At 46.2% G+C, this 13989-nt stretch overlaps 1 protein-coding gene across 2 annotated transcripts in view; it reads right to left on the bottom strand.

The window, feature by feature from the left end:
* TMOD1 (tropomodulin 1) overlaps positions 1-13698 on the bottom strand; it is a gene marked incomplete at both ends in the record, with an annotated part of 56192 nt that extends 42494 nt beyond the window's left edge. For both annotated transcript variants that reach the window (XM_084238155.1, XM_084238156.1), the window contains one exon: positions 13579-13698. In XM_084238155.1, coding sequence (XP_084094281.1) covers positions 13579-13698 — 120 coding nt within the window. The remainder of the gene's footprint in view (positions 1-13578) is intronic.
* Between the last annotated feature and the right edge of the window lie 291 nt (positions 13699-13989).

The raw sequence follows: 13989 nt of genomic DNA, 5'->3' as shown, positions 1-13989 counted from the left end.
AGAAAGATGTATATGGATAGGTTTTTAATTTAGAGGTTTTAAAAGATTTGAAAACATATTAACATTTCAATCCATCCTTGGAAATAATCATAGTGAAAAAATTAGGCAACCTCTTGGTCTAGTTTCCTATTCTTGTTTTTTTAAAAGGTGTCTTCTTTTGAAATGTTATAAAATTAAAGCTCAGATATGCAGCTTGACAGGTTAACATATTAGTCTAGCTTTCGCACCCATATTCTGGAGTCCAGTTGTCCAAAGCACAGTGGAAACTTTGACAAATTCTTAACTGTGCTGTTATGCTCTGCAAACAGGTGCCAGTAAGGCTGACTCTCCAGTAGCTACACACTATCATTGCTATAGTTAGGGCTGACGTGAGCTTGAACCACTGTGGACTTGTTCAAACATGCACACAAACAACATGTGCACACACAGGCAACACACATGTATACGGGTATAAGTATCACAGACTCCTGGTAGGTCAGAGCTGCAAAGCCCTCAGAGAAGCTCTCAGTCCATTTTTTCAATTTCAACTGGGGAGATTGAGGCAAAAAACTGCAGTCACTTGTCCAAGGTTAAGTCCCCCAATATGACTAGAAAGGATGCCAGGAAGCCTGAGCTTAACTATAGGTGGCAATTTGATCACCTAAGACAGCTGCATCTAAGAAGGCGGGAACGTAAAATGTGCCCTTCTTAAGATCCAGGAGTCCTGGGTTCCTGCTGGGTGAGTGAACCTCACTCAATTCCTTAGAAGAGCCTGACCAGTGGGAGCAGCTGAGGGTCAGAGCAAGGTAGGGCCTTGCCTGAGGTCACATGCTGGACTGGGAGCTCAGAACTCTTGGCTTCCGAGCTACAGAAAACTTTCCATAGCACCTGACTGTCTTCCTCTAGGAATAGATCCTGAAACTCAGATGTGGCACCAAATGAGTACAAGGCTTCCTCTCCAGAGTTCCCGTATCTTCATCAAACTAGTTTCAGTTTACAGGTAGAGAAACTGAGGCCAAGGGGCATGAAGTTACTGTCCTGGAGTGAGAGTGGAGCCCAGGAGACCCAACTTGGCAGAATGCCCATGGATTTCCCTCCCCTCTTATTTCATGCCCTACACACCCAGCCCTTCACTCCAGCTTCCACCACATCATCCAGGCCAAACATTTTATGGGCTAGTGAGTCACCCAATTACCTCTTATAAGATCAGTGACAAAAAACAGAATTTTTTTTAAGCCAGCCTTGAGGACTTTTGTTTTCCCGTTAACTGCCAGGTCTATTTCCCCTTGGGTAAAATGAGGCCCTCTTGTCTCTTAGGGCCTCACCCCGATATAGAGCAAACTGGTACTGCATTCGTGACCAGCAGCTTCCAGATCCCACTAGAAATCATTTGGTGAAGCTTCAACAGAGCTTTCTAGTCATATTCAGGGACTTAACCTGAGAGTGTAGCAGGGGCTGAGGGCACCACCCACTCACTATGTCCAGTCCAGAGGGGACAGGTGAGGTCCAAACTTCTAAGACCTCCCCCCTTTCTTTCCAAATATTACCCCCAGCCCAATCTGGGGGCCTTTTCTCTAGAAAGGACCAGGTCCTTGTCCAGTCACTCTTGTTATCGGACTGGTGAAACCCAACAGCTGCCACTTCCACCGGACAACTTTACAGGGCATTAGCCTGACATCTGAAGCACCCTTGTGGCCCCAGCCCAGTTAGTGTTTGTGTGGCACTTATTAGCCATAACAGCACACTGTGTCTCATTCTGGCATCCATGGCATGAGGTGGGGCCAAATCTTTTCCCAGCTTTCTCTTAATCCTTTTCTGCTTCATGTACAGGAAAATGTTCCATGTTCCCTGCTTGCACCAGGCCTCCTGAGACTGTGAATGTGTGGTCCCACCCCATTCAAGCTCACAGCTAGAGGGGAGACACATGCCTGAGTCTGAATGGCTTACTCTGCCCTGGGCTTCTTGGAGGAGGCAATGCATGAGCTGAGTGCCAGGGAGCCAGGCAGACAGGTAGGTGAAAAGAAGACATGTATGTTTCAGGGGAATAGAAAGTGTAGCACCACAAAGGCGTGGCAGAGTCAGGGCCTTGGCTTTAGGGAGAAGGGCTTGGGTGAATCTGAGGCTGCGGAGCTCTGAACTGTTTTTCTAGGGGCACCAACCTCATTCAAGCCACCATGCCTTTCGCTGGGACCATCAACACCTCTCTACCCACTCCGCCCCCCTCATCTGCCAGACAGATCTCACTAACAGGAGTCAATCCCCAACATATGACGCTCAGCACCTCCACTAACCCACAGTCATGACCAAATTCCTCAGCCAGGCACGGACAACTTTTCATGTCTGGGGTTCTATCTGCTCCAGCCTCTTGCTCTCTGTCTTCAAATAGTCCACGTTGCGGTCACTCCAGGCTACTGCACACCCCACAGACGTGCCTACACTCACACTGCCACACCTCTGCGTGCCATCTACCCCTCCTCCTCTACTGCTCCTTCTCCCAAAGCCCTTCCTTCGGCACCCTATTCAGCCTTGGCAGTGCTCCCCACATTGATGCTGATTATTTTTTCAAGCTCTCCTAGGCATCTTGCCAGTTCTTATATAATGATCATCCCACTCTGTCTTATCTTGCATTTATGCCATATCTGTTGAGGCTATATGTTAGTATTCTCTGAACCCCCATCACCAAGCACTGGGAACTAGGCAAATGTGGTCTGAATGGTTCAGACCAGCATTGATGTTCCAGCTGGGAAAAGGATGGTTTCACTTGGATATCCTTCAGGTCAACATCATACCTGCTGCCTCAAGCGGGTCTGGGGGAAGTGAAAGGTGCCAGGATAGGGGTGTCCAGGATGGGACAAGCGTTCACTGAAGGAGGTTTTGAGAAATGCCAAGATAGAGAGTGAGACATCTGTAATGTTTTCTTTGGGGGACTATGCATTTAGTTAAATCCCTGCCAACTTTTCTTACTCCTCCTTAGAGCTTTCAGCAGAGAACACCAGGCCATCAAACTGACAAACGCACAGTGACAGGCCCCAGATGGTCTTTGATTCATGTCTCCCCTTCATCAGTAATAAAAGCGCTCTACTTAGCTGAGTACATGTCCTCTCGGATTAAAGACTACATTTCCCAGACTCCCCTGCAGTTAGGTTGAGTCATGTAACTAAGTTCTGGTCAATGATATGAGAGGTATCCAGTGGCAATTTCTGGCAACCTTCCTTTAAAAAACACTTGAATAATGACTTTCTTCCTCTTCTCCCCACCCCCCTTTGTTCTACTTTGATGCCTGGAATGAGGCTATTATGACCATCACCTTGTACACCAGGGATGGCACAAAGATGAACTGGGATATAGGACTCTGGAAAGGCTGGGCACTGGGCTTCATATCAGCCTTAATTAGCCCATGGCAGGACATTTACTTCAGCAAATAATAAACCACTGATTAAGTAATGCTATTTTGAATTTCTATTACTTGCATCCAAATTGCACCCTAATTAACAATGTGGGTTTTCTTCCCAGTGTAGTGAGGCCATAGACAGGATATTGACTATGGATTTTCTCTCTAAAATAAAGTTCTAAAGCTCTTTTTGCTTAAAACGCCAGAATAAAAGGCTAAATTCCATGTAGAAGCAACTCATTGCCTATCATCATAAGGCATAATTACTCATATTCCAGTCAACTGCACTGATACTGCATTATGGGGACACTGTTCAAGGCAGATGCACCTGGTTGTGTACTGCATTATTCACTTTATTACCTAAGGGCATTATTTGTGCAGCATACAACTACCACACACAGTACGTAGTGGCTGCCCTACATCTATGATATTATGATGGGGCTCCAAATTTCAAAAAGTCTAGATTCTTTTGGGAAATATATATTTAGGCTCAATACTTAATCAAACATAAATTTCTCCTGCTTGTCTCAGTCCCCACCAGTCCCAATTGTCTTTGCCACAGAAGCCAAGATATAATTACATTTATTATCTACTGGCTCTATTGTTGCTTTTCTTCCTGGAATGCTAAGTGGCAAATGAAAACTTCATTTGTTTACTTATTTTATTCAAGGTATATTGGTTTATAACATGTTTCAGATAGACAGCATTATAAATCAACATCTATATATAATACAGAATGTTCATCTCCAAAGGTCTAGTTTCTATTTTCTCCCATCCAACTGACCTCTTTTACCTGATCTATCTACCCCCTTTCTCCTAGTGATAATCACTTTTTTGTTTTTATGGTCTAAAGGTTTGTTTTGTTTGTTCATTAGTTTTGTTTCTTTATCTTCCACATGAGAAAGAACACACAGTGTTCGTATTTCTGTATGACTAACTTTACAAAGCATAATACCCTCTAGCTCCATTTATGTGTTGTTTACAGCGGAATAGCATTCTATTGTGTAGATATACTATATCTTCTTTACCTTATCATCTGTCACTGGGGATTGAGGTTGTTTCCAACCCTTGGCTACTATAAATAGTGCTGTGATAAACAGGGGGGCATATTTCTCTTTAAATTAGTGTTTTTTTACTCATTGGATAAATGCCCAGAAGTGGGGTAATTGGATCATGTGGATTTTCTGCTTTTAATTTTTCGAGCCATCTCCATACTGTTTTTCATAATGGCTGCACCAATTTACATTCCCACTAATGGCTAGCGGCACATGCCCTCCAGCACTTGTTCTTGCCTATCTTGTTTTTTTTTTAAGATTTATTTAATTATGCATACAAGAACTGGGGTATGAGCCCAAGGTGCAGGGGGTGAGAGGATTCACCAGAGACAGAGTGGGGAGCAGAACAGGCAGACTGACTGAAATACACTGCTGAGGGGAGCAGCGGGCTCGACAGGAGAGGTCTGCTACACCATGTGGGTAATTTCCCTGGCCAGCTGGGGATGGACCTCGTGCTGCACTGGCTGGAGATAGCTTAATAGCGCTGTCTTTAACCCCTGTACCACCAGGGAGGATAACAGTCATTCTCACAGGTGTGAGGCCATAACTCATATTTGTTTTGATTTGCATTTCTCTAACAATAAGAGATGATGAACATCTTTTGGCCATCTGCATGCCTTCTTTGAAAAGTGTCTATTCAGATCCTCTGCCCATTTTAAAATCAGGTTGTTTTGTTGATGATTAAATGCGTTCTCTACATACTTTGGTGTTAACCCCTTGTGGGATGTATGACTTGCAAATACCTTGTCCCTTTCAGTGGGTCACCTTTTCATTTTGGAGATGGTTTCCTTCAGTGTGCAGAAGCCTTTTAGTTTGATAGAGTCCCATTTGCTTGTTTTTGTAATTGCTTCCCTTGTGTTGGCACTGAACCCCCAGAAATATCTCTGAGAACTTTCCTGTTTGTACATTTCTTTCAAAAGTGAAAAGGGGGGGCCTCCCTGGTGGCACAAGTGGTTACCACACTATGAAGCAATCTGCAGTCTCTGCAACATGAGTTCGATCCTCCGCCGGCCAGAGAGAAACCCACATGGCGAGGCAGACCTCTCCAGACTCGCTGGCTGCTCCCCTCAGCAGTGTATTTCAGTCAGTCTGCCTGCTCTGCTCCCCACTCTGTCTCTGGTGAATCCTCTCACCCCCTGCACCTCTGACCTGTACCCTAGCTCTTGTATGCATGCATAAATAAATCTTTAAAAAAAATAAAAGTGAAAAAGGAAAAGATGGACCATGAAGGCCATGTGCAGTAAGAAAACTGGCCTTTTTTCCTTTGTCGCGGTTCCCTGCCTGACCTTGTGGGAGCCTCCTTGGCTGGCTCTCCATTGAAAGCGTTCAGTAGGGGAGAGAAACTGGGGGGAGGCAGGGGTTAAACTTCATAGTGATTTTTTTTTTTTTAAAGACTAATCTGAATCATATGGGGCAAAATTTTTACATTTGTTAAACTGGATGATGGGAACAGGAATATTCTGTATTTTCCTGTATGCCTAACATGTTTCCATTATAATTGTGAAAATCAAAAAGTAAACTGCTCAGGGTCCTAACTGGGGAGGTGTAGTTGGAAGGGGAGGGGAAGGGACGGCTCCCTAAGGGGCGGGTGGGAAGTGGGACCTTGAAAAATAGGAGGATTCCAAAAAGGAGCAAAGGGCTCCAGGTCCAAGAGGTGACTCCACAAGCGGAGGCAGGGAGGAAGAGGCTGGAGGGAGAAGGATGATTCTGGGGAGGCTGGAGCCCACTTGGGGGCAGCAGCGGGGTGGAGAAGGGTATGGGGGAGGAGGTCATGGGGCCAGAAGACAGGCTGACACCTGGCCTAGCTCACCCTCACACACCAGGCCCATCCTTGGCTCTGCGCACAGCCGGCCGGCAGTGTTTCTAAGGATGTGCGTCTATTTTTAGAGCAGAGATTTATTTCTTTCCATTTCAACTGTTTACTTCTGTCCGGGGCTTGTGATTCTGCTGGTTTGCGTTACAGGAGAAAGCCACGGTCCTGTGGACCAAACTTGGCTGCCTCCCGCATGGCCAAGAGTGTCTTCCCGCTTCCAGGACACGACCTGAGGGATGAGTAGGGAGGATTTTACAATTTGTGGGGTCTGGTGGGAAGCCATGCACTGTGAGAGGAAGCCCATGTTCTTGCCCTGGTTCTGTGGCTGACCGGCTGTGTGCCCTTGAACAAGTCCTTTCCCCTCTCCGGGCTTCAGAGTTTTTGTTTTTGTTGTTTTGACAGCACTAAAGTGGTAACAACGATACCACATAGGGTTGGTATGAGGATTTGATGACATCCAGAAGGCACCGTGTGAATAACAGGTGTCCAGGAAGGACTCTAAGTCAGGGTTTCTTTCTCTGCACTGTGCATGTTTATGCAAGGAGGAGAGAGCAAGGGCTAGGCGGTCTCTGCGTATCTTTCTAGCTCTGAGATTCTACAGTTCTAGGGGTTCACCTCCATTGTTTCACCCTGAAGTCACAGCCCTTGATCTTAGAACTCTTGGCACACTGTGGACGAGGGAAGCAGGTCTGCTAGGTCATGGCTAGTGAGCTGTGTGATTCTGGGCGTCTATTTCCTTATCTTAGGATGCTACTAACCCCAATCTCCAGGATCCTCATGGAGATTTTATGAGTGATGCCCATAAACAGCACCGTGCCTGGCATGTAAGAATGAGTAATCATTACTGTTGTTGCCATTATTATACAGTTGCTGATGTTGTCATTGGGCCTGCTCTTTTCTGTTGTTCCTGGGACTATAACACATTGCAGATTCCCAGAGACTGACTTCAAGGTCAACTCTTGGGACCTAAGTCCTTTACAAGGCTGGGATTATCTCAATCACGTCTCCTGCAAATATTCTGATCCTTTAACTGAGATACTTTTAAAAATATTCTTGCCCCCCCCATCTCATTATCAAGCAATATTTATAAGTAAAGCCTATGTGTTTGTGGTTTCTTTAAGATTAGTGAAAAAAAGATTATGATGAAAATAACAGAACCATTTCAGAGGAAATCAAATTGGAAAAAATTGGCTGATGATCCTCTATCCTAAACCTCCCCCACCCAGTTCCTTTCTAGGTTGTCCCAGACCTGCACACATGGGGTGGTTAACAGCACAGGCAACCAGGGGGATCATGACTATCTGGTTGGGACCCCAATGCCACTTGGGTTTCATCTCAGGCATGTTACTTCATCTTTCTAAGCCTCAGTTTCCCTATCTTTAAAATGGGGCTAATAAGTGAGCCTCTCAGAGAACTAAATGGATCATTCATAGGCATTGCCTGTGACACACACAGTAAATCTTAAACATCTGCTGATCCTAGGAGAACTTGTCCACGACTCCCTGCACGGGTCACAGTTAGACCCTGTCATTCTCACATCTGTGCTGCGCCTGTTTCCCCCCACTGCCCAGTACCAGGCAATCTGAACGGAGGAGCTGGCTCAGCTTCAGAGCAGCATCCACTTAACTCCGGAGAGAGGAGAAAGGGCAGATCCTCTTGGGGAATCAGTCAGCAGCGGATACTTTTAGCACAGGGAGCATTCCTCTCCCGCGGGAGTCCAAGTGCAACAATCTCATGATAAAGCTCGAGTTTTTCCAGTCCAAGGAGTAAGAGAGAGAAAGTTCTGGGGACTTGTTTTTCTTTTTTTTCCAAATGTGCACAATTATGGAATCCCCCGCTGCAAACAAAGCTGCTTTCCAACTACACATACTCTACGCCGTCACCTGACACTGGGGCTTAACAACCACATCACAGAAAACATACTCCCTGAAGGGCTAGCTGCGTTCAGGTAAAAAGGCTGCCAGGAATTGTTCATAAAATCATCACTGGCCACAAGTGGAGGGACTTTCAGGGGGCACCAAGGCCAACTTCGTCCACTTTACAGGTAGAGAAACAGCTCCAAAAGGGAAAAGCACATGACTAAGTTGGGAGCAGGGCCAGGATGAACACTGGCTTCTGCATCTCAGGGGGTTTCCAGGAAGAAAGGTTCTGTTACAGTCCCCTCTCCAGCTACAAAAATCTGGGAACATCTGGGGTGCCTGCTGCATCTTCTTGAAGGCTGCCAACAAACCTGACAGTGGCATGGCTAGAGGTAATCCCTTACAACACCTCACGGCTCAGCCCCTGTCTAATCATGGGAACTTGGAAACATTACCTCACCTCTCAGTTTTCCTGCCTGTACAGTGGGGATGACATCAGTGCCTGGATCATAGGATTATGATGATGGTTGAACAAATTAATATTTTCAAAGTGTTTAGCACAGTGTCTACATGTAAGGTGCAATATGCACTTGTCCAACCAAACACTGGAACAGGAGGGGGACGGGGCCCATCAGAGAGCAGTGGTCTGGGCATCAGGGACCTGGTCCTGGTCCAGTTCTACTTGGATATGTGACCAAGAGCAAGTTCCTTTCCTCTGGGCTCAGCTCCTGCTCTGTAAGCTGGGGGGTGGGACACCTGCTGGTCTTCGTGCCCCCGCCCGCCTGGCGCCTTGGTCTGCATACCTTTGGCCTCTCCCTGTGCTGTGATTTCAGAACATGGGCCAAGGGCGGGGAGGGGGGGGCGGGCTCAAGCTGGAATGTTTGTGCTCTCAGAAAGAAGGGCGGCCCACTAGATCTTTTCAAAAGGCACATACTGACTTGCAAATCAGGTAACAGAGACAGGCCAGTGAAGGGGCCAATTGTGGGTAGGACAAAAGCCCAGCAGTCCCCTTATCTCTTCCAGTTTCTCCAATTGCTCTTTTCTTTTCTTTGAACTTAAAGAGAAAGGGGTCTTGGAAGATGTCCATTTTGAAGCCACAACGGTATAAGAAGCACAAATCTCAGATTGCTCAATCCTATTCCAAGTCCCAACACACATTTACCTTGTTCCTGACAGGGTAGGAAGCAATGCCCTTGGAGCCTGTTTGAAATCTGAGTCTCCCCACAGCTCTCTGAGTCCCAGGTTCCAAACCTCCAGGGGGCATAAACAGACTTCCTGTTAATCTCTGGGGAGGAGGGCTGGGGACTGGCTATGTGAGAGGTACAGAGGCACCGGGACTTGGAATGGGGCATGCTGGGAGCTGTCTGCCAGTTTAGAAGTAAAACTGAGCTCCTCCCAGCCCCTCTCTACCCCCCCATGGGCTCATGCTCTTCCATCTGCCCTTCTCCACTCCCACGTCTGCTGCTTGGCTCTGACCCTTGTCATCATCACCTGCACAATTTGCAGCCACAGACCAATCTAACCTCATCTCCATCCAGTGGCTCAACAGTCCAGAGGGCCTGAGGCAACAAGCCTTGTGCCCCCGTCTCCACACTGCTCTCTGGGAACAGCAATAATTCTGCAATATGGCAGAAGGGTCATGGAGAGAGGCAGGGGCCTTCTTAATCTTCAGAAAAGAACACTCCCATCACCAGCCAGGCAGATGAGGGTGGGTCCCTTGAAGGGTGAGCCTCTTCCACATTTCACCCATCTCCCTGGCACCTTCTCCAATCCACTGGTCCCTAGGGTTAATTCTCAAAACCAACGCCCTCCCCTCCTCAGGCACTGCCCCTCAACGGTTCCCTAGGCCTACTGAAAAAGTCTAAGCTCTTCAGCTGTCTATGCAACCCCCTGTTGGGATCATGGAACCCTCCAGAAAGACCACACTTAGATTCCTGCCACAATTTTCTTTACTTCTTGACTTAGAAATCCAGGGCACAGCTACAAGATCACCTGCTCTGTGAAGCCTCCCACCGGTAAGACTTAGTCACCTCCCAAATTCCCTGCTGCTCTTGTTGAGGACCTAGTATATTATGCAGCTTCCCACTGACTGAGCTGAGCTCCTGAAGGGAGAATCCCTGCCAGGGTCCCCTGTTGGTGACCAGCACAGGGGTGTCAGGTGGGCAACTGAGTGTGTTTATTGAGTAGATTAGAATTAGCCATAGCACACTTTAGTCTTCATTTTTTAAAGCTGCTTGTTCTCATAAATCTATGCAATCTAGGATAGAATTAGAACAGACACACTTCACAGCAAAAAAAGCTGGAAGCCTGATGGTTTCTTACCTACATTCTTGTTTTTACAGAAATCCAGGCTAAGGGGAAGACACGGTACAGAGGAAACAGGATTAGGCCCAAGACTCTCCTTGCAACGCTGCTTTCAAGTCAACTTGAGCAGCCGTAGGGGAACTGTCCCCTCCCGGCTGGAGGGAAGGTGTGAACAGAGAGAGGAGGGCACACTGCTAGAGCAATTTCTCATTATCTGGGATATAGGACCTAGGAGCCCTCGATAAAGACTCTGGATTTTCTAGAAACAAGCCATTTAATCATATCTGGAAATAAGACCAGGTTACAAACTTATGGGAGTTTAGCCCGGAAAGGGACCAACCAACTCCATCATTTCATGGACACTGAGGTCTGGGGAAAGATGGCAACTGGCCCCAGGTCACATGCAGAGGAAGAGACGGGGCCAGGCTAGAACTGGACATCTAACTTCTAGTCTTGCACTTTTCCTGCTAAGCTGCACTCCTGTTGTTACTCGAGGGTTAGTGAAATGGCGCAGCAGTGTGCTTTTCTTTATGATCACTGTTAAACTAGAGAGGAATGCTGAGAGGTTTTAAGGGGGGGCATAAAAAAATTCCTTTTCTAATTAAAACATTTTCTAATTAAAACATTTTCCCCGTGGAAAATTCACTTAATTCAGTAACATTTATTACCTGCCTTCTCTGTACTTGGCACTGGCGTGGGTACCTGGGATCAGGATATAGATGAAGGTCCTTATCTAGTGGACCACAGAGGAGGAATCCCTCCTGCACTCTGCCCACAGCTCAGTGGAGATATGACCAGGGAGCCTCCTGGCTCTTGTGATTCAGGCTGCACAAATTCTGAGCATCAAACACACTTCTTAAATGTGTCAACTATGACATATAAAAATGTCAAACAAGTAAAAGGAATTCTAGTCCTTATTTTCTCTCAGTTAATTCATTCCATGACACATATTCCCCACCATCCTGAAGCAGCTTGCTTGATAGAGTGGTGAAATAGGCTTTTGCAGACTCAGTTACAGTGCCTGCAGGGTAGCAGGTCCTTGCAGGGCTGGGGCAGGGATTTTCAGAAAGCTGAGTATGCTGTGAATCAGTGTCTGATATGGTGCACCACTTCTCACATGGCCGCATTCCCAGGTCCAGGAATCATTACTACCCCTGCTGACCCACTGCCAAAATTGCTGCTCCCTGTTTCTGTGACCTTATGCTCTGCTGGCTAGAGGTCTTAGCTGCAAATGGAGAATGCTTCTGCCAGGAGACACAGCAATGATTTCACCAGACTGGAAGTTAAGACTGACACCTTCCCACTTTCAACTCCTATTGCCTCTGAGTCAATAGGCAGAGAAGGAGTTTCTGTACTGGCCAGGGGGATTGATCTTGATTACCAAGGGGAAGTTAGACTTAAGTTCACAAAGAGGGAAGAAAATATAGGTCTGCAATAAAGGAGATTCCTTAGCATAGCCATGTCCTGTGATGAAGGCCAATGGACAACTACAATGACCCAATCGGGTGGGACTATGGATGGACCAGGCCCTTCAGGAATGAAGGGTGAGTTGTCCCACCAGTCAAGGAACCATAACCTAAACTGGTTGCAAAGGCAGAGGGAATACAGGATGGGTAGTGAAGAAAGAAGTTATATATATAGTAACTCCTCACTTAACATGGTTGCTAAGTTCTGGGAAACTGACTTTAACCAATACAACTGCATAATGAACAAAAGCAGGTCCTTGAATAACATTTTTCTTCAGTGCCTGATGAGATTTTTCCTTTCTCATCAACATTGTAATGAAGTGATGTTGAAGGAAACGATAATATTCGAGGATGTTCTGTACCCATTCAGACCATGTCGCCAATCAGAGAAACAAGGGCTATATCTGCCCTGAGTATTTCTCCCTGTTTAAAAATATCAAACAAATATGCTTGTGTGTATGTTCTAAGCAAATACCTTTGTTTTTTCTCTTTTATTCTGTCAATCTCTTATTCTTTTTTATTATACAGGATGTATTGATTTTATAACACAGTATGTAAGTATTGTTAATCTTTTATCATAGTACTTAAGTTATGGGAGAGTAAAGAGAAAACAGAATTATGACTTTGCCATATGAAGATAAGTGTAGTTTAAGGAGAAGGGTGTGGATGCCAAGTGACAAGGAGTTGTGGTGGTTAATATTATATGTCAATTTGACAGGACCATAGAGCGTCTAATACTTGGTTAAACATTATTCTGAATGTGACTGTGACAGCATTTCTGGATTAGATTAATATTTGAATTTGTAGATTTGGTAAAGCAGACTGCCCTCCCTAATGTGGCTGGGTCCTATTTAATCAGTTGAAGGCTTGAATTGAACAAAAAGACTGATGGGCTGGAGGAAATCTCCACTTACATGACTACCTTGAGCTGAGAATTTGTGTTTTCTTTCCTGCCTTCAGACTTGAACTGAAATATTGGCTCTTCCTGGGTCTCAAACCCATCAACTGGTTCTCAGCTCTTTCAGCCAGGCTGGAGCTACACTACCAGCATTTCTGGACCTCCAGCTTGCTTACGACTGCAGCTCTTGGGACTTGTGAGCCTCCAGAAGCAGGTATATCAATTCCTTACCAAAAAGTCACTTTCGGGGCCTCCCTGGTAGCACAGGGGTTAAAGACAGTGCTATCAAGCTATCCGCAGCCACTGCAGCACAAGTTCGATCTCTGGCCAGGGAGGTGACCCACATGGCACAGCAGACCTCTCCTGACTCACCTGCTGCTCCCCTCAGCAGTGTATTTCAGTAGATTTGCCTGTTCTGCTCCCCACTCTGTCTCTGATGAATCCTCTCACTGCCCCCCCCACCCTGCCCCATACCTCTGGCCTGCACGCCAGCTCTTGTATGCATATATAAATATTTTTTTTTTAAAGTCACTTTCTGTATGTATATACTGCCTATTAATTCTTTTGCTTTAGAGAACCCTGGCTCTCTAAAGAGAAACAAGGGCTATACCTGCCACAACACACACACGCATGCATGCATGCACACGCAACACACTCCTGCTGCAAAGGCAGTGCTGTCCCCATGTCATCGCCACAGAAGGAGAAAGGAAGTGGTGGCTTCAGGAAGTCTGCGCTCACCCCTCGCCAGGTTGTATGGTTGCTGCCCCTGAACCTGTGACTACGGGCCCCTTTGGAGGGGGGGTGCCTACTCACATCAGGGTCCAGCTCATCCAGTTCATTTTCCAGCGTCCTGAGCTCTTCTTCTGTGAGGGCTCCAAGGATTTCATCTTCATCCAGGTCACGGTATTTCTCTAGTTCTCGTCGGTATGACATTGTTGAAGAATTTGTCTTTGCTTTCTGAGCTTCTGCGCTGATTTATGACCTACCAGAAAGAGAAAAATGTCATAAAGCCCCTTCTTGGATTTGGTCTTTCAGAGCAAACAGATATTGTCATTCACATAGTAGCCTAGGCGTGTTTATGAAACATTAGGACGATAATTACTGGAATGGACTATTGCACTAAGTTGGAATAATTTGCTTACAAATTGTGCAAGGTAAAAGTCCTGGGGACATGTGATTTAATAAATTGTCACTGGAATGGTCATCAACTATGAGCAAATAGGT

This window comes from Talpa europaea (assembly GCF_964194135.1).
Source record: "Talpa europaea genome assembly, chromosome: 7".
NCBI lineage: Eukaryota > Metazoa > Chordata > Mammalia > Eulipotyphla > Talpidae > Talpa > Talpa europaea.
Note: the sequence above shows the minus strand (reverse complement) of the source record. Positions and strands in the feature narration are given on the sequence as shown.